Source organism: Dama dama, chromosome 14, assembly GCF_033118175.1.
Source record: "Dama dama isolate Ldn47 chromosome 14, ASM3311817v1, whole genome shotgun sequence".
In the NCBI taxonomy this organism is placed as follows: domain Eukaryota; kingdom Metazoa; phylum Chordata; class Mammalia; order Artiodactyla; family Cervidae; genus Dama; species Dama dama.
Window position 1 is genome coordinate 25126551 of NC_083694.1, and position 24378 is coordinate 25150928.

General features: G+C 36.9%; 1 protein-coding gene across 2 annotated transcripts in view; it reads right to left on the reverse strand.

Moving 5' to 3' along the window:
* The window catches only part of NVL (nuclear VCP like), a 90304-nt gene that overhangs the window by 43953 nt on the left and 21973 nt on the right, over positions 1–24378 (reverse strand). For both annotated transcript variants that reach the window (XM_061160132.1, XM_061160131.1), the window contains exons 12-18: positions 21509–21653; positions 17015–17279; positions 15355–15573; positions 12657–12761; positions 7880–7942; positions 4742–4861; positions 1165–1264 (exon numbers count right to left, since the gene is read on the reverse strand). In XM_061160132.1, coding sequence (XP_061016115.1) covers positions 1165–1264; positions 4742–4861; positions 7880–7942; positions 12657–12761; positions 15355–15573; positions 17015–17279; positions 21509–21653 — 1017 coding nt within the window. The remainder of the gene's footprint in view (positions 1–1164; positions 1265–4741; positions 4862–7879; positions 7943–12656; positions 12762–15354; positions 15574–17014; positions 17280–21508; positions 21654–24378) is intronic.

Genomic DNA, 24378 nt, shown 5'->3' on the forward strand with positions numbered 1-24378 from the left:
AGAACTGTAGGTATAGTGCTTTTCTTCATTTTGTTAGTCCGTCTAGCAAATTATTGAACGTGAGGGCAGTTATGGGTATCCCCAAGTCTATGCAGCAAGTTGGTCAGAAGTGCAGGTGTCCTGGAGACACCACGTGCAGCTGGCATCTGAAGTAGGGCAGTCGTCAAGATGACTCACCCTTAACTTGCAGGTTCTGGCACTAAGCAGTTAGTGTCAGAACTGAATTATAACCTACTCAGTTGGTACAGACTAGTTAGGTTTGAAAGAGAAGAGTTGGTAAGATGTGAAGTGTTACAGCCAGGATTCACATCCAGTTCTGCTGAACTCAAAGAAAATATTTCTAATTCAAAGATAAGAGTCTAATTCAAAGGTGTTAAACCATAACACCTTTCGATTTTTCATTTTCAAATGAAATGGTATACAATTCATAAAGATTTTAGTATCTGTACTAACTTATGAGAAATGAAAATTGTATCAGCTTGAAAACTGAAAAATCCATTTAAGCAATTAAAGTCCCATGTCACTGCTGGCAGACATAGTTAGAAACATCAATGCAGGGCAGCTATGACAGAGTGGCTTATATGGATGGCGAAGTGTTAAACAATATGAAAACAACTTAGGACCCAGAGTATAAGCAACCTTCAATATTTCTGAAGTTTTGAGCCTTTTTCTAAGCCCTTCCCAGATTATTTAAGCTTTTTAACAATTTAAAAAATGAGTTAAGTGCAGGTATATGGACAAGCTTCTAGGATAAAACCTTAAACACCCACCTTCAACCTTTAGATACAGTGAAAAAGAGTCTGGTTCCTGTGTCTTATAAGCTTGAGAGGAACCACAGGATATAAATCCTGATAATACTTCGCGGTCAAAGTGTATGTTACAAGTGTTCTCTGCCAATAAGACAACTTTCTGTGCACCAACACAGAAAAAAATTTTTGCAGAGTCCAGGCAATAACACTACACACACACACACACACACACACACACACACCCATTTTTAAAAAATTATAGCTGACTTAAACGCTTTCTAAAGTTTTAGTCCAACTTATGAACCAAAAAGGGATTTCCCAAACTTATCTTTCTTTACTAGGATGCATGTAAATTATACTGCTTGTAAATGCTAGAAGGTTTTAGACTTAGCTGTTTTATAGTCTTCTTTCTCACCTGGTCTGTTAGTGGCTGCCATAATAAAAACTTGCTGACGTGTTTCCAGACCATCCATCTCTGTAAGCAGCTGATTCACCACTCGGACACTTGCCCCTGTCTAAAAACAAATAAATATAGCTCCATCAGCTCCTAATAAAAAGAACACATTGCTATTTTTTTCCATACAAAATATTATAATTGCTAACTTGAATGAAAGCTTCTGTCAAAAGATGTAACAAAAGTCATTTCCAAAGAAGTCGCGGTATCTAATCACTGTGCATCATGTTCTTGTCAGTGTGCTTCCCCCACAATCGTGCTACTCTCCACAATTCAGATGCGGAGACCGAGGCTTAGAGAGGCTACTTGTCCAAGGTCTCAAAGCTAGATAAGGACAGAAATGAAATTCAGTCTCAGGCTCAGCTGGTCCCAAAGTCTTACGCCTCTGAGTCAGTTGAAGAACCAATAGCTGAGAATTCAAAATCCTGTGATAAACCATAATGGAAAAGAATATGAAAAGAAATGTACATGTGTATAACTGAATCAATTTGCTTTAATACAATTAATAATTATATACAATATAATTATATTGTATATAATATTAAATATACTAATTGCATTAAATAGTAATATAAACAATAACATATTGGTGTATTAAACATCAATATTACTATAATTAATACCATCAATTAGCTTTAATACAAATTAATACAACACTGTAAATCAATTATATGTCAATAAAATAAAATTTAAAAAAAGATCTAACAACTACAGTGAACTTCCCTTTGGGCAAATCCAGACTCAGCTCTTTTTTTTAAAGGTATTTTAAAGATTTTTTTGATGTGGATCATCTTTAAAGTCTTTATTAAGTTTATTACAATATTGTTTCTGTTTTAGGTTTTGGTTTCTTGGCTGCAAGGCATGTGGGATCTTAGATCCCTGACCAAGGATCAAGCATGCAACCCTTGTATTGGTAGGTGAAGTTTTAACCACTGGGCTGCCAGATCAGCCAGATCAGACTCCCCTAGACACTGGATATCCAGAGCTATCAGCTGGGACACTGAGGCCTTTTTTCTTGTCTGTGAAGCATGTAATACAAAGCCCAGGGCAACATCCAAGAGAAAGGTGCAAGAAGTTGGTGAAGAGAGGGTTATTAACCCATTAAACACACAGAGCTTTAAAATTCACAATGGAAGAGATGAGAAAAGCAGTGCTGTGCTTCTTTTTGTCATTGATTGCCTTTTTTCAACATAAATTTTGTGTACAGAGGCAGTAATGAGTTTAACACACTGATTTCTCCAGAAAAAAATTTTGGTGTACCTTATTATCACTCCTTGGAGACATAGCATTAACAATTAGGACATTAACAGAATCATAATCCAGACTCAAGAAAAAAAGAAAAAAAACACAACACTGTTCTACTTAAGCAAAGTAAAAACCTCAGAATTGATTTTACTATATTAAAATGTAAAATTTTGTATAATAAAAAAAGATAAGTGATAAAACTGGGGAAAATAGTACCAATACACATAACTAGTCAATAGACTAATCTCCATCATATACAAACAGCTCTTATAAATTAACGACAAATAAAGGGGAAGACATGTCGTATGTGTTGCCAAAGCAAGCACAGAAAAACAAACAGGGTCAATAGCAAAAGGGGCGAAGACATGAATACTAAAATTTAACACCCTGTTTTGACAATAAAACTGAGAAAAATAAAAAGGGAGGTATTATCCATTATTGACAAAGATATAGGAAATAGTTGTTATACACACTGTTGTTGGTAGATGTATGTAACTGGCAGTTTTTGTGAAAAGAGATTTAGTATTAACTTTCAAAATATATATATACATCTTCTACCCAGAAATTCTACTTCCAGAACTCTCACATGTTCCCACACGGGCACGAAAGTATGTGATAAGAGTCAATACAGACGTATCTGTAAGAGAACAACCGGAAACAGTGTAAACGTCCTAAACTGAGGAACGACTGAGTTCCATCTTCTCTATCCAGACTGTGGAATAGTTATGTAATAGCTAAAAATACGTCAAGAACATGGGGAAAGTGTCAAGATAGAATGACCACATTTACATTAAAAAAGAAGTTGAAATCATACATGTTTTTAACATTATAGAAAAAGTTCCAGACTACAAATGCAAAACACTCAGCTGTCAGCAGAAGTAACCTCCAAGAATAACAGGGAGGAGAATAGGAAGAAAGATTTGACTCTCTTTATACTTCATTTGAATTTTTCACAATATGTATTAATGAGTAACTTCCATGATTCAAAAAAAAAAAAAAAAGGATACATTTAATTTTAAAATATTTTCAGAATCCCCTTCAGGTGAAAATGTTAAAGAAACACATTCTGAATACAAAAATGTGAGGTACCAGTGAGACATGAGAGAGAACCTAGAAGTTAGAAATGTAGTTCACACGGGTGCAGACTTCTTTGAGGGCAGGGAGTTGACTGGATGTACACCTCAGATAACTCCTCCTAATTTAAATTACCAGCTGATAACAGAGAGACACAAATCAATGAATAGGCTGTCAGTGAACAAGGGATTTAATTCACGACGAAAGAGAAGGGAGTAAAAAGTAAAATTCAGAGCATGGCATGCCTCCACCAGCTGGACATAATGTGTAGGGTTTTGCCCTGGGATCCACATTAGGCTTTGGAGTGTGACAGCTGGCAAAAGAACCCTGGAAGGATCTCTGCCCTGGCCACTCACATCACTATCAGAGATGACTGTAATAAAAGATTTTCTGCAATACTGCTGACTCTTAGGTGAGGAAACAAAACTGCTATGATATCAAGCACACTTATCCTAGTCGAGTTTTGTTTCTGCAACTTTTGAATGCTTTTGGGAATTTTAAGCAAAATGAGGCACCTAATGAATGTTTCACAATCTAAGAACACACACAGAATAACTATTTGAAGATAAATCACAAGAGAAATACAATCACTTCCTTAATCATCTTGTAATAAACGTACTTACGACACAGTTTTTGCTATTCTCTTCAAAAGGTTATGTATTTTTTTATATTATGCTTCACTACTCTTCCAACTCTTTTATAACAGTATTCCTGAGAACTATTTCTGGGCACTCATTGTACTGAAATTTCTAACAGTGATTCACAGTAGTAATGCAAGTGTTATTTAATGCAGATCAATTTATATCTTTCCCAGATAGAAATGGTGCTGAATCTTAAACATGTGCTTCTACTTGGATCACATGATGTCTTAAATTACATTTTCTACCATTTTAGGAACCCTGAAAAGAATCATCAGATTACAAGGTAAGCTTTCCAGAACTAACATAATTTCCATTCCAAACAACACACTTGTGTCAAATAGGTATGAGAAACCAAAATAATACACAGGAAAACAAAATGAATACAGAGACTAATAAAAATAAAACTGTTATCCTCAGGCTGTTTTCAAATTACTAGTTTTCTTCACTTAAATAGTCTCAGTGCTCTCAAGGAATGACTTTATAAAACAACTATTTGAACTCTACATAACTTTACAAGAAGTTAAAAAAGGTTTATGGTGCTTCAAAAAACTCTGTAACCACTAAACTATGATACCTACCTCTCGGGCTGATCTTCGAGGGCATAACGCATCCACTTCATCAAAGAATATCACACAGGGTGCTGAGTTCTTGGCTCTCTGAAAAACCTGTCGCACAGCACGCTCACTCTCACCAACATACTGACCATACGCAGAATGGAAATAAAATGTAGAAACAATTCAACTTTGGAGTTTGGGCCAAATTACAATAATACTAGTTTTAAATGACATGTATATATCAGAGTTCAAAAAGCATTAGGTCAAACCACCAGCAACGGCTGACATTTAACCATTCTGACCTATAGTCAGTTTTATGTTGTTCAACTTCATAAAATTAGCTCTTATTTAAACTTATAAATTTCCTCATTTATAAAATGAAAACTAAATAGAACATAAGGTCTCTTCTGCTGCTGCTAAGTCACCTCAGTCGTGTCCGACTCTGTGCGACCCCACAGATGGCAGCCCACCAGGCTCCCCCATCCCTGGGATTCTCCAGGCAAGAACACTGGAGTGGGTTGCCATTTCCTTCTCCAATGCAGGAAAGTGAAAAGTGAAAGTGAAGTCACTCAGTGTGACCGACTCTTCGCGACCCCATGGACTGCAGCCTACCAGGCTTCTCCATCCATGGGATTTTCCAGGCAAGAGTTCTGGAGTGGGGTGCCATTACCTTCTCCAAGGTCTCTTCTAGGTCAAGAAAAATTCCACAATCTACGGCATTTTAGAACTGATCAAAGCTTTATGCATATAAAATACCCAGAAGATATTTTCATTAATTCAACAGTATTTTAAATGCAAAAAGGACAACTTACTGTTCTATTGTTGTTTCTATATAGCAGATATTTTCATTAATTCAAGAGTATTTTAAATGCAAAGAGGACAACTTATTGTCCTATTGTTGTTTCTATACATTGCTAAAGGAAGAACTCATGATGATAATATAGCATCAGAAGAGGCAAATTAAGCCACCTAGATATCTACCAGGTTTCATAAATCCATACTGTATGGTAAAATCAAAATACAAAGCAATTCACAGGCAGCTATAACATTAAAACTAACTAAAATAAAAAGTTATATGTAAAATAGTTTCACTTTTAGCTAGGCACAAAAAATTATTTATGTAAAATTTCAAACTAGCTAAGAAAAGCTTTTTTTCTAATACTGCTAAATAAGACAGAATCTGAAAACATCTTTACAACGCCAATTATATACCATAAAGTATCTTTTATATTACTGTATGACTATATGGTGATATGAAAGTAATTAAGGCACAGAAGACATCAGAGATGACAGCAATTAAAGTACTTCTACTTTCTATTTGAGTAGATCTTCTTTTCTTCAGATCTGTCCTATACCTTTCATCGTACTTTTCCTTATTCTGCTTCTCTCACATGACCTGCTTTTCCAACCTACCTCAACACAGTTCTTGCAGTCTGAAAGATCACTGATCTTTCTTCCCATTACTCTCTCATCTCTTACAGCACCTCCTACTGTTATAATTTTTGAGCTATTCTACAATACCTTCACCATGTTACAATGTAAGTCCTTGGAAAGCAGAAGCCGTGACCATTTCAAATCTTTCTGCGACCCTAACATCCTGCACAGTATACAAATACAGCAGACCAACTTAGTTTCCTGAAAAAATCTAAATTAACAAAAATTAAATTTGGAATGCCCAACCAAAACATTCAGTAGATATTTGTAAATTATTATCATTTTAAACTAATTGATTTTGGCTGCACTGGGTCTTTGTTGCTGCACACTGATATGTATATAATGCTCAACTTAAAACATCTATCAAGAAAAAAAATGTGTTTTTATTTTTTAAAAATTTCTAATTGGAGGAGGATAATTGCTTTACAATACTATGTTGGTTTCTGCCATACATCAACATGAATCAGCCATAGATATACATACATAGTTCCCCTCTCTCTTGAACCTTCCTCCTATCTCTCAATCCAAGCCATCCCTCTAGGTGGTAATAGAGTTAAGTTTTTAAAACCGTGGTTATAGTCATTCAATAGACTACTACACATAAAACTAATAACTAGAGGCAAATATATCAACAAAGAGAAATATTATGTTTAACAAAATCAAGTTATAAAAGAACACACACCATTTATAAAAAGTGGCTTTGTTTTTATCATATATAAAAGGAGTTCCAAACATATAATGAAAGTAGACATAATAATGTAATGAATCTCAAATACCTCCATCACCCAGATTCATAATTATCAACACAATTCATGATCAGTTTTGTTTCATCTAAACCCTGTCCACTTTCTTTCTACTTGTTATTTTGATGAAAAGCCCAGACATCATAACTTTATTTATAAATATTTTACTACCTCTAAAAAATAGTGGTTTTAACATTAACTACATGACTACCACACTTATAAGTTATTTTCTTAATTTAGGGATAAATATATAATATATATAGTAAGTGTAAAAAGAGCACTGAATGAATTGAAAAAGCCTTTTTAAACAAATGATACCATTTAAATTTCTTCTTTCTTTGAATATTATGGAATGGCATTTTTACTTTTCATAGGCATAAACAGGAAATAAATTCAAAGTCTCAAAATTGAGATACAAACTGCTTAAATGCAGAAAGAAGTTATTATATAGTAAATACTTCAGTGATTTCTTTCCCTTTAAGTATTTTTATTTATTAATCCTTAACTCATCTGAGCTACACAATAAGAGAACAAGAAAAGCAGATTAGGCATCTGATGACACAGACTCAGATGTCAGCTCCACTAACCCTAAGCTATTGGGCACTGGCCGAGTTATACAACTCCTCAAAACTTAAGTTTCCTCATCTGTGAATCAGGGCAACAATAATATGTACCTCACAGGGTTGTTGAAGAATAACACATGTAAAGTGCTTGACAAATTTGGAGTTAACACTTTAAAATGTTGACTATTTTGATTATTTCCATTCTGCTGGTGAAAAAATTTAGGCTCAGATGTTAACAGACTTAATTAAGAAAGCATTTATACACAGTAAACAGTACAGCAAAGCAAAGCTGAATCTCTCCACTCCTAATGCAGTGATTTTACCAAAATACCACAACTATTTCAACAATCTGAGGACCCTGCAATCTGAATGACCATTACTTTTCCTAATCAAAAATAATACCTAATGCCACAGCAACTTACCATGTTTAGTAATTCAGGGCCCTTCACAGATATAAAATTTAACCCAGACTCATTTGCAACAGCCTAGTAAGAGAAAAAAGACACAAATAAGTATACAATAAAATACTAATAATGTGTGATAATACAAGGAATTTTTGCAGTTTATCTCTATTTCCCCCTTTTCATAGCTGCCTCTTTCTCATTAGAAGGAGAATAGACAAATGGGAATAAAAAGAAACTCAATACTTTACACAAATTACTCAGACAAAAAATTAGATGGAAATCACCGGAAACATTCATGTAAATCTTTTCTTTGCATAAATGTCGTATATGTAAGCATATTTGAAGCCTGAGCTTAGAATCCTAGTAAAATCAGAATCTCAATGGGCACAAATGCCCAATGAAAAGCAATCAACATTCATTCATTTATAATCCAAAATCCAAAAGCATCAATATCAGTCTTTATGGTACTTCAGGCAGTTCAGTTGCTCAGTCGTGTCCTACTCTTTGTGACTCCAAGGACTGCAGCACTCCAGGCCTCCCTGTCCATCACTAACTCCCAGAGTTTACTCATATCCATTGAGTCGGTGATGCCATCCAACCATCCTTTGTTGCCCCGTTCTTCTCCCGCCTTCCATCTTTCCCAGCATCAGGGTCTTTTCCAATGACTCAGTTCTTTGCAACAGGTGGCCAAAGTATTGGAGTTACAGCTTCAGAATCAGTCCCTCCAATGAATATTCAGGACTGACTTCCTTTAGGATGGACTGGTTGGATTTCCTTGCAGTCCATGGGACGCACAAGAGTCTTCTTCAACACAACAATTCAAAAGCATCAATTCTTCAGCGCTCAGCTTTCTTTACAGTCTAACTCTCACATCCATACATGACAACTGGAAAAACCATAGCTTTGACTAGACGGACCTTTGTTGGCCAAGTAATGTCTCTGCTTTTTAATATGCTATCTAGGTTGGTCATAACTTTTCTTTCAAGGAGCAAACGTCTTTTAATTTCATGACTGCACTCACCATCTGCAGTGATTTTGGAACCCAAGAAAAGAAAATCTCTCACTGTTTCCATTGTTTCCCCATCTATTTGCCATGAAGTGATGGGACCAGATGCCATGATCTTCGTCTTTTGAATGCTGACTTTTAAGCCAACTTTTTCACCTTCCTCTTTCATTTTCATCAAGAGGCTCTTTAGTTCTTCACTTTCTGCCATAAGGGTGGTGTCATTTGCATATCTGAGGTTTTTGATATTTTTCCGAGCAAACTTAATTCCAGCTTGTGCTTCATCCAGCCCAGCATTTCTCATGATGTACTCTGCATATAAGTTAAATAAGCAGGGTGACAATATACAGCCTTGAGGTACTCCTTTCCCAATTTGGAACCAGTCTGTTGTTCCATGTCCAGTTCTATTTGTTGCTTCTCGACCTGAATACAGATTTCTCAGGAAGCAGGTCAGGTGGTCTGTATTCCAATCTCTTGGAGAATTTTCCATAGTTTGCCAAAGGCTTTGACATAGTCAATAAAGCAGATGTTTTTCTGGAACTCTCTTGCTTTTTCGATGATCCACCAGATGTTGAGAATATGATCTCTGGTTCCTGTCTTTTCTAAATCCAGCTTGAACATCTGGAAGTTCATGGTTCACGTACTATTGAAGCCTGGCTTGGAGAATTTTGAGCATTACTTTGCTAGTGTGTGAGATGAGTGCAATTGTGTGGTGGGTAGTTTGAGCATTCTTCAGCATTGCCTTTCTTATGGACTAGAATGAAAACTGACCTTTTCCAGTCCTGTGGCCACTGCTGAGTTTTCCAAATTGGTGGCATATTGAGTGCAGCACTTTCACAGCATCATCTCTTAGGATCTGAAATAGCTCCACTGGGATTCCATCACCTCCACTAACTTTGTTCATAGTGATGCTTCCTTCCTAAGGTCCACTGGACTTTGCATTCCAGGATCTCTTGCTCTAGGTGAGTGATCACACCACTGTGATTATCTGGATCATGATTTTTTTTGTATAGTTCTTCTGTGTATTCTTGCCACCTCTTCTTAATCTCTTCTGCTTCTGTTAGGTCCATACCTTTTCTGTTAGGTCCATACCTTTTCTGTCCTTTATGGTACTTACAGATTATTTTTTAATAAAGATTAAGCCATATGGTTTAAAGCCAAAGATAGCAACAAAGGAGAAATATATGATGATACATTTAGAAGAATCCAAAAACTATACTGCGAATGCAGAGATGAAATCTAAATAAAATCACTCAAAACTTCAAAATGATCAGGGAATAAAGTTCCTTCCTATGTATAAAACTTGGTATCTGAGCTCAAGATTTGAGTTGAACACACTCCTCAGCATCTCCACTTGGATCTTTCAAAAAATTTTTCCATTTGGATCTTATAGGAATTTCAAGTCTGTCATATCCAAAGCAGGACTCTTGAATCTCCCCTAACTCTCCAAACCCCACACCCCAAATTCTTTTCCTCCTCATCCCAGAAAATACATTTTCTAAGTCAAAGCCACAGTGTCTCCCCTTGATCTCTTGTTAGATCAGTGAACCCATTTGGAAGTTCTACTGGCTCTAATGCTAAAATGTAGGTGAGTCTGTCACTTCCTATTTGTCCACTATACCATCACCTTCATCCACACCATGTCCTATTGTCTGAACATGCAAAAAACCCAGATCAAACCAAACTCCGAAAACCCTAAATAGCTTCCTTTCCCTCTTGCCTTCTTCCAGTCCATTTTCCACTTAACTGTCAAGGAATTCTGAGAAATGTAAATAAGAGGGGAGGGATAAATCGGGAGATTTTGACTGACATACACACAGTATCATATATAACATGGGTAACCAATAAGAACCTGAGGTGCAAATATAACCAATTCAAAACCAAACAAACATGACAAGGCACCCAAGCCAGGGAAGTGCATCAACCCAGTGAATCCACATGTTAGCTTGCAGGACCTTCCTTCTGGCTACAGTTTTCTAAAACTGTTGTGAAAAAAATGCAGACCAACCACCCCCACCTTTGTTCTCATCTGCCTCCTTTGCTCCCAAACTCCTTTACACCAATGCTGTATAAGAGTACTAGAAGCATTAAGCAAGAAAATTTAATGATATAAGTAAAAATAAGTTTAAAAAATTTTACATGTATACACACACACACACACACATGAGCAATTGGCACTGTGGATATCTGGTATTTACTGAGGAGCCAGAAATTATTTGGCTGCTGTGAAACTTACTAAAAATGCCATTAATTTTATTTTTTGATTCTATAATTTTATTTTTAATTAATTAATTTGTTTTTGCCATCAATTTTAATTTGTTTACAAGTAATCCAAATGTTTTTAAAAGGTGGTAAGGGTTAAGTAAATTATAGATGGAATATTATACAGACACTAAAAACCATGACTAATGTAAGTTACAAATAACAAAAATGGCTCTAGTAATTCCAGTGATTCTAGTGATTCCAAAGGGAAGGTAGGAATCACAAAAGACTGAGAAAGCTGCCCGGATGATTATTGGGGGAGTGGGGGGAAGCCACAAAACTTAAAAAGTGTCAAAAATATGATTAACAAAATAAGAAGGCCCCAAACGCTGATAAAATACAAATATAACAGATCTTACTATATGAAGAGTGATTATAATAAAATCATATGCATGTCAGTAGGAAAACAAAGGATATGAACAAACAATTCATCAAGAAAAAAGCCAATAAAACACATTATTTTTAAACGCTCACTAGTAATTTTTAAAACATAACTTAAAACCTGGAAGATAAGCATGTTTACCTATTAGACTGTCAAATATTAAAAACAGTGTCAATGGCTATTGCTAATTCAGGGTGCTGGGGAAATAGATACTCATACTCTACTTAAGGGGAGAAACTACCACAAACTTCTTAGAAGACACTTTGGTAATAGATCAAATGTACCTGGGTAACAAATTATTTTGATGGAGTGGTAATGGATCAAAACCTTTAAACGCATGCATTCTTTTCATTAAAAAAATATTCAGGAATGCACTCTATTAAAATTACCCATCAAAGTACAAAAATGTCAGCACGGGACTGTTTCATGCAGTGTTGTTTAAACAGGGGATCATTTCATGAATTATAGAGCATCTTTATGGCAGAATACTATGCAGGTATTAAAAACACTAATATTTATCCATATATATTGACACAGGAAGATGTTCAAGAAGTATTGCTAAGTGAGAAATCTATGTTTAAAAATCTCATAGTTGAACATATATGTGTAAAAGTTACGTATGTTATCTTGATATGTAAGTGGAGAATAAAATCTGGAAGGACTAACAACAAAACGAAATTATTAGCAGGCAAGACAGAGGGGATTATAAGAAATGCTTTCCCCTTTTGCTTATCTATTTTTTCTATTAATACTGTAAAAAACGAAGCTTTCAAAATAACAACTGCAATAAGGAATGCAGAAAAAAATACTTCACTTATTTATAACAAGGCAGGAAACAAACTTAGCTACAAACTACAACTATGTGATAATGCACATTAAAATGAATATAATACACAGAATATATAATTTCTCTTAAAATCGATGGGGTTTTGATGTATTAAAAATTTTCTTTTCCAAATTTTCAATGATATATCTTTTGTCATTCAAATAAAAGTGGAAACTCTCACGAAGAAAATTTGCTAGTCTTTCCAAAATGAACTTCTAACAGAACTTATGCAAAAATATCCCACTGTAACATTTAAAGTTGAATTCATATTACCCTAACTGATAGTAAGAAACAAAATACATGCCACTGATTTATTCCATACCTTTGCGAGCAGAGTTTTCCCACAGCCAGGAGGACCAGCCAGCAGGACCCCAGCTGGAGTCACCAAGCCAAGAGCTTTGAACTGATCTGGGTTACGTACTGGTGCCTGGAAAACACAATCCCAACATCGACCTGTTACAAATGTCCACTTTATACTGCATATTCAAATTATCTCTAAACGCCTATTTTCAACACTGACTGTGAGGCCTGAAGATAAGAACAGAGCTTAGCACAGAGTGCTTCCCTCTGTTCCCAGCAGGAGGTAAAGGGCAATCAATTTAAAATCCTTGCTCTTGAAAAATTTATACTTAAATGTAAGTTCTGGGAACATTTTAGATACAATATGTCAACATTTTAAACTGGGAAAATTTTAGAAAATGTCTCTAGATTTCTAGGCTATAAAAATTGTAGGCACTGCCCCCTTGAAGAAATCAGAAGCAGCAGTACTTCACGTAGTCAACAGCAGGAGATACCTGTTCACTACCATCTCCATGTATTTTCTTTTAATATTTACACACCTCTAAGGGAACATTTCATGCAAAGATGGGCTCAATAAAGGACAGAAATGGTACGGACCTAACAGAAGCAAAAGAGATTAAGAAGAGGTAGCAAGAATACACAGAAGAACTATACAAAAAAGATCTCCACAACCCAGATAATGAAGATGGTGTGATCACTCACCTAGAGCAAGACATCCCGGAATACAACGTCAAGTGGGCCTTAAGAAGCATCACTACGAACAAAGCTAGCAGAGGTGATAGAATTCCAGTGAAGCTATTTCAAATCCTAAAAGATGATGCTGTGAAAGTGCTGCACACAATATGCCACCAATCTGGAAAACTCAGCAGTGGCCACAGTACTGGAAAAGGTCAGTTTTCATTCTAGTCCATAAGAAAGGCAATGCTGAAGAATGCTCAAACTACCCACCAGACAATTGCACTCATCTCACACACTAGCAAAGTAATGCTCAAAATTCTCCAAGCCAGGCTTCAATAGTACGTGAACCATGAACTTCCAGATGTTCAAACTGGATTTAGAAAAGGCAGAGGAACCAGAGATCATATTCTCAACATCTGGTGGATCATCGAAAAAGCAAGAGAGTTCCAGAAAAACATCTGCTTTATTGACTATGCCAAAGCCTTTGACTGTGTGGATCACAACAAACTGTGGAAAATTCTGAAAGAGACGGGAATACCGGACCACCTGACCTGCCTCCTGAGAAATCTGTATGCAGGTCAAGAAACAACAGTTAGACCTGGACATGGAACAACAGACTGGTTCCAAATTGGGAAAGGAGTACGTCAAGGCTATATATTGTCACCCTGCTTATGTAACTTATATGCAGAGTACATAATGAGAAACACTGGGCTGGATGAAGCACAAGCTGGAATCAAGATTGCTGGGAGAAATATCAACAACCTTAGATATGCAAATGATACCACCCTTATGGCAGAAAGTGAAGAAGAATTAAAGAGCCTCTTAATGAAAGTGAAAGAGGAGAGTGAAAAAGTTGGCATAAAACTCAACATTTAGAAAACAAAGATTATGGCATCTGGTCCCATCACTTCATGGCAAATAGATGGGGAAACAATGGAAACAGTGACAGACTTTATTTTTTCGGGCTCCAAAATCACTGCAGATGGTGAGTGCAGCCATGAAATTAAAAGATGTTTGCTCCTTCAAAGAAAAGTTATGACCCACCTAGATAGCATGTTAAAAAGCAGAGACATTACTTGGCCAATAAAGGTCCGTCTAGTCAAAGCTATGGTTTTTCCAGTATGGTTTTTCCGTATGTATGGATGTGAGAGTTGGACTATAAAGAAAGCTGAGCACCGAAAAATTTATGCTTTTGCCCTGTGGTGTTGCAGAAGACTCTTGAGCGTCCCGTGGACTGCACAGAGATCCAACCAGTCCATCCTAAAGGAAATCTGTCCTGAATATTCATTAGAAGGACTGATGCTGAAGCTGAAACTCCAATACTTTGGCCACCTGATGCGAAGAACTGACTCATTGGAAAAGACCCTGATGCTGGGAAAGATTGAAGGTGAAAGGAGAAGGGGACATTAGAGGATGAGATGGCTGGATGGCATCACCGACTCAATGGACATGAGTTTGAGCAACCTGGGAGTTGGTGATGGACAGGGAACCCTGGCGTGCTGCAGTCCATGGTGTCGCAAAGAGTTGGGACCCAACTGAGCGACTGAACTGAACTGAAATGGATTGGAAATCATTAATGAAGCATGAAGGAGCGTGAGAGTGGAAAAGAATAAATGAAAATTAACCGAAAATTTCAGGGGCACTAAAACTGTTTTGATATCAATGAGTGTGATTGAGCTCAGAAAGTATTTCTCAAATAATTTATTCTTGATTGAATTCTAAATCTTTTTCTCTTTAAACCTCATTGCCATAGAATTCAAACACAACCAAAAGAGTAAATATAAAACAAATCTCAGAAGAATGAAAAGCCATCACTGGGGTGTTACAATAATAACACTGTATTACTATACAATAATAATTATTATATTATTGTATTATCATACAGTAATATTATTAATATATCATTATATAATAATAACATTACAAGAGAACCTATCACAGAAAGTATATAATCATGCCAATTTAGACATATATCCCACTACACATGCATGGCTGTTTAGGCATCACACACACCAACAACAGTTAGTGGCAGAAACACCTACCAAAATCGCCATGGTGAGCTCTTCTCTAATGTCTTCCAGGGCACCAATATCTGCCCATGTCACATTAGGGACAGTGGCAAAGCCCTCCCTTTTGGCAGAAGGTTGGACAGAGGACAGAGCAACCATGAAATCATTCAACTCAATGCACAGTCCTTTAAGCTGCTCCTCTGAGAGGGGATCCTGGTTCCTTAGCAACCCCAGCAGCCTTTGCAATTCTTCCTTAAAAGAAACAAATGAGGGAAAAACTGAAAAACGACAAAGCTTGTTGAAAAAGTTACTGTTTACACTTTTAAATATTCTTAGTGCAACATTTCTGTAAGGTATATAAACCTCTATACATTTTAATAATTTTCTTCATTGATACAGGTCATTTCTTTTGCTCTGATTTAGCCAAGAAAAGATATATCGACTATTAACAAAGATAAGAAGAATAATTTTTATATACTATACTAGGGCATGAGCAATTGGTAAATATTCATTTCAACCACTATGTATTTCCAATTTTCACTTTTTACATATTCAAGAAACAGGTGAATTTTGATAAAATTAAAGTTACTCTGGTGGCAGTATGATTTTATAATACGGTTCTTTGATGATTTATCAACTAAGTAGAAAGCAGGCGATTTTCCTTGTACTAATGAAACTTGAACTTCAAAGAGAGATTTCTTGCTCTTTGAGGAATATGAAAAGAACAGGTATAAAAAGTAACCTAATAATTCAATTAATAAAATCCTAATTTACATGCACTATTATAAAAGGAATAAGTCTATTATTATTCTTAACAGATATCCTTTTGGTTCCAAATGAGTAAGGAAGAAACAAATGATTTGAAAACCAAAGACCTGGATCTAAGCCCCTGCTCTGGAAAGTAGAGGCCACGTGGCCTCAGGCAAGTCACCATCTCTCACACTTCATTTCTTTGACTATAAAATGGAGCCAGGAATGGTATTTATTTGACAAAGTTATATGGATCAAATTATATAAAATCCCCCTGTTCAAGCTATAAAATGCTATATAAATGTTATACTGAGTTTTCATGACTCACAAGACTCAAAATTTTAACAGATGTTAGATGATAAACATCCCTCTCAAATTCCCAGCACTGTCCCCGAGCTGAAGATAGGGCCAAGGATATGGTTATGTCAGCAGATTATTTTAGCCTGTCTAACAAAACATGACCTGGAATTATAACCAAATGTCAATGTTATCACAAAAGTTGACAAATTTTCTGGAGAGAATGAGAAAGTAAACACCAGAGAGTCAGGCAGTCTCTGCCGTACAGACACCTATGAGAATCCTGCTGTTGCAAAAGAAAACAGAAAAAGATTCTACATCAATAAATGAGTATGGTTATGCTCCAATAGAATTTTAATTTATAAAAACAGGAGGCAAGTAGGTGGCCACAGCATGCCACAGTGTGGCAACCCCTGCTCTAGATTTCACAATCATTATTAGAAAGGGAATTTATTTGGAATCAACTGAAAAAAGTAAAACAACTTGTACTTCTGAAATTTTACATATACTGGGTATAACAGTTATTTTAAAGACAGTGCCAGTGAAACAGAAAATCACAAACTTTAACCACACTGACACCTGCTTGCTTTTAAGGTTAACACAAATTAGAAACATTCAAACGACAGTTTAAGGTCATTTAAGGTACCTGTATAGAAAGCAGCTGGGCTTCAGAAGTGGGTTCAGTTCCAGTCCTTTCTTCCTGGTCTCCGTCAGAGGGTGAAGCTTCAGTCTCAGGACTTTTCCCGTGCCGCTCCCGCAGCTCCATCAAGACCCTGTTGACCGCACACACGGCCGCCTCTCGGCAGAGCGCCATCAGGTCAGCACCAACGAAGCCCGGCGTGAGGTGTGCTAAGTGACGAAAAGGAAAAGTTTCGGGAAGTCTTAGTTTTCTGCACAAAGTTTGAAGTATTCTGTGGAAAAGACAAGGAAAAGAAATTCAGATTCCTAATCGACTAGTAAAAATAAGCCACCAAATATATTTGTGGGGACGCCCCTGGTGGTTCAGAGGTTAAAATCTGCCTTGCAATGCAAGGGACATGGATTTGATCCCTGGTCGGGGAACTAACATCGCACATACCACAGAGCAACCAAGTCCCCACGCCGTGACTACTGGGCCCCCCGCCACAACTAGAGTCCATCCACCAAAACAATAAAGATGTCGTTGACACAATGAAGATACTGAGTGCTACAACTAAGACTCGACACAGCCAAATGGTAAAGCTGTATATACTTAACGGAAGTCCTTCTTCTATGTCAATGGTATTATAGTGGACACAATTTCAGATCAAACAGTTCACTTAACAGACATAATATAAGATCAAACAGTTCACTTATTCAACAAATGCTAACTCTCTAATATATATCCCACCTTATTCTATTAGGGATTAAGGTATAAATATCTGTTGTATTAGAAAATAGAATAAAAAAGCAGGTTTTTAAAAAATATTCTGCCTTTAAGAGTTTGACAGTATTACAGAAGAAATAAGATAAATGATTTATAAGAATATAAGGTAAATTCTTTTAGAGTAAATTAAACGGACATCTGCCACAAATAAAAAAGCCTCTAAACTCAAACCATTAGCTTTATTCATCACAAAAAGTTATGTTGATACAAACTTTAATACCCAATCCTATATTAGGACAGTTATTTCTCCAACTTCATCTTTATTTACTGCTGATCCCCTGTGCTGCATGTCTGAGAAACTCTGCTCAGCTCAACTGGCAACATGGTATGTGGCAATGAAATGCGGACTTCTGGATAATTATTATCACTAAGGGAATGCTTAAAATAATTTCTTGCAACAATGAATAAAAGTTAAAAATAATAAAGATATTCTGCACAAAAGGTCTGATACCAGACCACTTCAGTTTGAATGTCAGCTCTGCCACTCTGTGTTATTTCATTTCTGTGCTTTAGTTTTCTCATCTGTTAAATATATAATAGCACTTAATCATAGGGATGTTAGGTGAATATATGCAAAGGTGCCAGAACCCTGGCTGATGCATAGTAAGTTCCCAATAAATGTTCATTATTATTATTTAGATATTGTGACATTATATATTAACCTGGACAAAATAATATGTTATGAAATTTCCAAATTTGTAAGAGAAACTAATAGTTTAAAATGTCAAGCTACCAGACAGTAAGTTACAGAAACATCCTTCGGGATCATGTAAGTGAACAAAACAGAAGCAGATGAACATTACTGACAAATGAAAATTGTCACTTAGATACTGTAAATAGTAGGAGTGAAGAAAAAGTTCCATTATAGAACTACTTCCTGGGGTTCCCTGGTGGCTCGGTGGTAAAGACTCTGATTGCCAATGCAGGAGACACGGGTTGGATCCCCGATCTGGGAAGATTCCACATGCCGTGCAGCAACTAAGCCCATGTGCCACAAATACTGAGCCTGTGCTCTAGAGCCCGGAGCTGCATTACTCAGCACATGTGCTGCAACTACTGAAGCCCACAACCTAGAGCCCCTGCTCCACAACAAAAAAACCCACAGCAAAGAGAAGTCTGCATACCACAAGTAGAGAAAAGCCTGAGCAGCAACGAAGACCAGCACAGCCAAAAATAAATTTAAAAAAAAAAATAAATAAAAAGAACTACTTCCTCAAAATACAGATCTGATTTGCTACTACGCATAAGAATACTAAGAAATTTAGAATGTTAAAGAAAAAATAGCTAACATAAAATAAATATCATCATTTTTTCAGTAATAGTCTACTCCTAAAAAAATGTAGTTTTGGTCATCATACTATGCAAACTCCTCAGATGGTAAAGAATCCACCTGCAGGAGACCAGGGTTCAATCCCCGGGTTGGGAAGATCCCCCGGAGAAGGGAATGGCAATCCACTCCAGGGTTCTTGCCTGGAGAATCCCCACTGACAGAGGAGCCTCGGGGGCTATAGTCCACGGGTCACAAAGAGTTGGACACCACTGAGCGACTAACACTAACATGGAAACTTCAAAGGAGGAGAAAACTACCATTAAGAGATTTCCAGTTTTAAGACAACTGAGTAAAGAAGCTGGAGCGGGAAAAAAAAAAAAAAGAAGCTGGAGCAGATGGCCTGGACTCAGAAACTGAGGTCTACACTGTCTACAGCAGATGAGCCAGCCCTGAAAGAAAAGTCCTGTAGCATCAGTTCCCCTATTCTGTATTGATTGATGGGTCACTCAGGTCAGCCCAGATTCAAGAGGAGGAGTCACGGACCCACCTCCCACTAAGAGGTGGGCTGAGAATTTAAAAACACATGCTTTAAAACTGTCACAATAATGAACCCCCATGTTTTTATCACTCAGTTTCAATAATTATCAACATTTTCAGTCTTATTTATCCCCACTTTCCCCCCACCCAGAGTGTTTTAATGCAAATCCCAGGCATTATGTCATGTCAACTATAAATATGTCCATATCTAATGAATAAAGACTTTTTAAAGGAGATTAAAGGGACATACCAACTACACAGCAGTTTTTAAAAAATGAAAGATTAAAAGAAAAATGGACATTTGGGGGAAACTGGGAAAATCAGAATAGATTGTACTAAGTAATATTATTATCAGTGTTAAGTTTCTTTACTGTGAAAAACAGTATAGTTACACAGAAGGATTTACAGCTAAAGTATCATGATTTCTTCAACCATCCTTCATATGGGCTGGCAAAAAATAAAGATATATACACATATGCACACATAAACACACATGATGTTTCTACATAAAGAGTGAAATTAAACATAGCAAAATGTTAACAAGTAGTAAATTCAGCTAATGGACATAAAGATAGTCATTGTATTTATTGCATTATTCTTTCAACTTTTCTGTAGGCTTGAATATTTTCAAAATATGACTACCTAGAAAAGCCCTTTAAGGACTTTGTTGATGATGGAATAGTGGATCAATGAACAATGGATTTTATCTAGTAGGGATGGTGGGCTTTACTGTGTCTATGTCTCTATCGTTAAGTTTGGCACTTAACCAAAAAAGGATGTGATAAAGGATACAGGTCTTATTTCTCTTTCTGTACTGTAAACATCCTAAAAGCAAGGATTTAGAATTCTTTATATTCCTTACATTACCTATCCTAGTAGTATACATATACTATATGCTTAATACACGTTTCCTAATACAAACGACTTAACTTGAGTAGCTGAGTAACCATTTAAAGATTACATGAATGTACGTGAGAACACAGTGAGCACACCTACAGACGACGCTGAATACAGCAGCTGGAGGAGCAGCTGCCAGTCAATCAAAGGCTGAAGCCACAGGAAGGACTAGCAAGAAGGGAAGGGTGACCTCTTCTTCCTAACGCTTTCTCCTGCCCACTGTGTCTTCTGATCAGTTTTATGTTCAGCGTTCATGAAGTCTCCTGTTCATCTCTACCCTTCTTCCCTGTCCCCATGCCTATCCTTTCACTATATACTACTTTCCCTAAAGGCCACTGATGATCATGTACAGCAATTTATTGTATTGTATTGTAACAATACAGCAATTGTTATTAACTTAAGCTGAAAGTCATTATAAATATGGTACTTCAGAACAGTTCTTGACTAGATTTCCTTTACTCCACTGCCTGAACAGTGCCTCCCCAGATATTTTTGTTATTAAGATGCTGCTGGTGGACACCTCTTTGTTCTTTGGATATTCAAACCCAATTACTAGGAAAGGGTGGTCTTACAGCAAACAGACAGCTTTCAACTCTCTAGCTGCCACTTAATATCTGCCAAGGAACTTATGACTTTAGGCAGATTAATGCAACAGGTTAAAATATGGTACTCAGACTTAACCTACATGTGGACCAGTGAGCACTAGTCCATAGCTATAATCACTCTCCTTAGGCTGACTGTCACATAAAAAACACAAGACACTGTTAATAAGACAGATAAATGAATGTGGATACATAAATCCATTATCACTACTGAAAAAGCAGCCTGAAATAACTGCCATATTAGTGAGTAAATTGTTTTCTTAAGCATTAATTTAATGTGGGCTTTTTCCTTTCCAAATCAATTTCACTGGCACGTAAAGAAAGAGACAAGAGAGAAAGAAGGCTGAATGGTATTTTTCACCCCTCATTTTCAAAGCATGCAGTTCAGATGACATAGTGGCATACAAACTTCATTCTCTAAGAGTATACCTTTCTCTGGATGCTTCATCCGGGATACCTAGGCATATTTCTCGGTCGAACCTTCCTGCACGTCTCAAAGCAGGGTCTAAGGAGTCTGGTCGGTTGGTAGCTCCAATGACTAGGACCCGAGCTGTAGCGGCCACGTTATTCAGATCTAATAAGAACCAGACAGAGCATGAGTGGTAAACAAGACACTTGACATTAAGGATAATAATGTTATCCAAGTTATTAAGTGGTTAGACAGAAAGTATTACACAATGACAATTAAATATTATATATATGAATATAAAACTAACATTTATTAAATGTCTAATATGCGAAAGATAATACAAACTTTGTCCTCAAGCAGCTCAATCTATTTGAAGCACAGTAAGTATAAACAAAGCACCGCAGTAATGCAATGGAAGATACTATGAACTCAGACTGAGGAATCAGGGAGAACTTAGGGAGCAGGTAACATTCCAGAAAGGCTTAAAGGGTGAATACGCTATTTTTAAGCAGATATAGACGAATGAAATTCTACATGGCAGAAAGAGAATGACTGAAAGCACAGGGGTACAAACAGGTGTGCCATGTTTAGACAGGGTAAGTGGTCCACCATCAGGAAGTCTGGGCAAGACACAGTAGTATGTGTCTCGAACACACTCATGGCACTGAGATGGGGAATACAATACAGTCTCCAGTTGCTCTGGCTTAATCTAGATACAGAGTGTTATTAATGAACGGAACACAGGGCCTAAAGTGTGTCTTCCACAAGTATTATTTCTCACAACTGAACCAGAGTGGACTAATGGAGAGACTGAGGTTTACGCACCAACCCTGCGCCCCGCCCCCTGCCCCCGCAACACGCAGGTAATGGCTAATGAAGTCCTCTAACAGCCAAGTCATGGGAAGTTTATAGGACATTCTTTTGCCAACAGAAGCCACGAAAGCCTTTTCTGTTAAGATTTCTGTTTTGGAAAGATAACTCTAATAATTTTGAATGGAGTAGAGGAATAAATGCAAGAGTTTGCTGTGATTTGAATACAATAATCAAGTAAAAGATGAGTGAAAGCAGGCACATAGGAAATAAAAAAAGAAAACCCCAATTTAAGGTCCAAGTTGTAGATGAAATCAAAAGCACTACACAAATGAGTCAATGTGAAGGGGGAGGAGAAGGAAGAGACAAAGACAACTCAGTTTAGAAGCTGTTAGCTTAAATGTGGAATAGAGAAGGGGGGTCAGACAGCAGAAAGGGCCACAGGGGAAGCCAGTGGACCCAATGAGCATGAGGGGATGTGGGATAGTTACCTGCAAGTATCTAGCAGGCAGCAGTGAACATGGGTTGGAAGTTTATCAGGAATGAAGGTTAGAGATGTAATTTGAAAATTTTCCAAAGATGAGCTGATCAGGAGATAACTGGAAGTAGGTAGAGGGCAAGAAGAAAAGATCAAGTGTAAAACCTTATGGAATATCTTTCTTTAAAGGATGGGGAAAAGGAGGCAAGCGAGAGAAAGTGGTAGAGAGCTATCAGAGAACAGGAGAGGGACAGAGAGTGTTATCAAGTCAAGTGTGCTGACAACTACAAGGACAAGGTAATCACAGTATCAAATGCTCCCAAACCCACTGCTAACACTCACTGGGTGCTTGTCCTGGGCCAGGCACTACTCTAGGCACAGTCCCTTCCACCATTTAACAACTGTAAGAGGTGGGTTCAGAGGGATGAGGGCTAAAAGCACACCCAAAGATGTGGCCAATGGTAATTGTCAGCAACCTTTCTAGGATTAGTTTCAGTGAATGGCAGAGGCAGAGAGACAACTACATGGGTGGGATTACAGAACAGAACCAAATTAGAAACATTTAGTTGGCAGTAATTACTCTCTGGATAAAGAAAAGAGGCATAAGGTATATCTTTAAGTGAGACAGGAAGGCTCTTTAATACTTTTTGAAAACTGAAGAAAAGGAGTCAGCTAAAAAAAAGAGACTCATGCTACAAAAGGAGATCTGTGAACAAGCAGAACTATTATATTTTATAGGTAACAAGGTGACACCCCGTAATTGAGGTAGCACCATGAGTTACAAACTTGCAGTCACAGAAAGATGTTCTTACACTGAACCCTCTCTGCACTAATGCTGGTACAGAGCCAAAGCTGTTCCCCCACTGACTCAGGGGTGCTTCCATTCTCAGAGCTGCAAACAATGACCAAGGGTGGCAGACAGCTTCCTTCTAGATCATGTTGCTCAGACAAAACAGTCTTGGTGATGAGTTCTGAATACAGCAAGGGTTAGTAACAAAACTCAAAAAGAACAATCATGGAAATCTGTTAAATCTTCAGAAATGAAAAAAATCCTTCCCCAGGAAATCAATACTTAGCAACATAAAGGTTGTTTCAAAAGCTTCTAGAAAGATAAAAATCAGACCTCAGCTAGGATTGGCCACCCACTATAAGACAAACATCATTCCTTTTCTCCCTCTTCTAGAGGATTTGATCATTTTAAGCTAAAGTTATATTAGCCAAAAGAATGAATTTCTGATTATTAAAAAAAATGAAGCTTCAGTTCTTTTTACACAGAGTTAATTAAAAAACTGGTTAACACGTTTCTTGGGTAACAGCTCTCACAAATAAAGCATTCGTGGGTATGTCATTAATTGTATATGTGTAAATAAATAGCTGGATTCTAGTCGATACTTCGCCAATGACTCAGTCTGCATCTGGCCCTCAGCTCTCTGTGTATCAGTTTTCTCATAAACAAATGATATTTTTAACATCCTTCACAGGTCTTAGTAATTAAAATTATGTCTGAGTTTCGTTATTAAAATTAGGTGAAATTAGAATTTTTTTTAAATTGGTCTCAATTATCTTGTAACATATTATTTACTTAAGAGTTTCAACTTACTA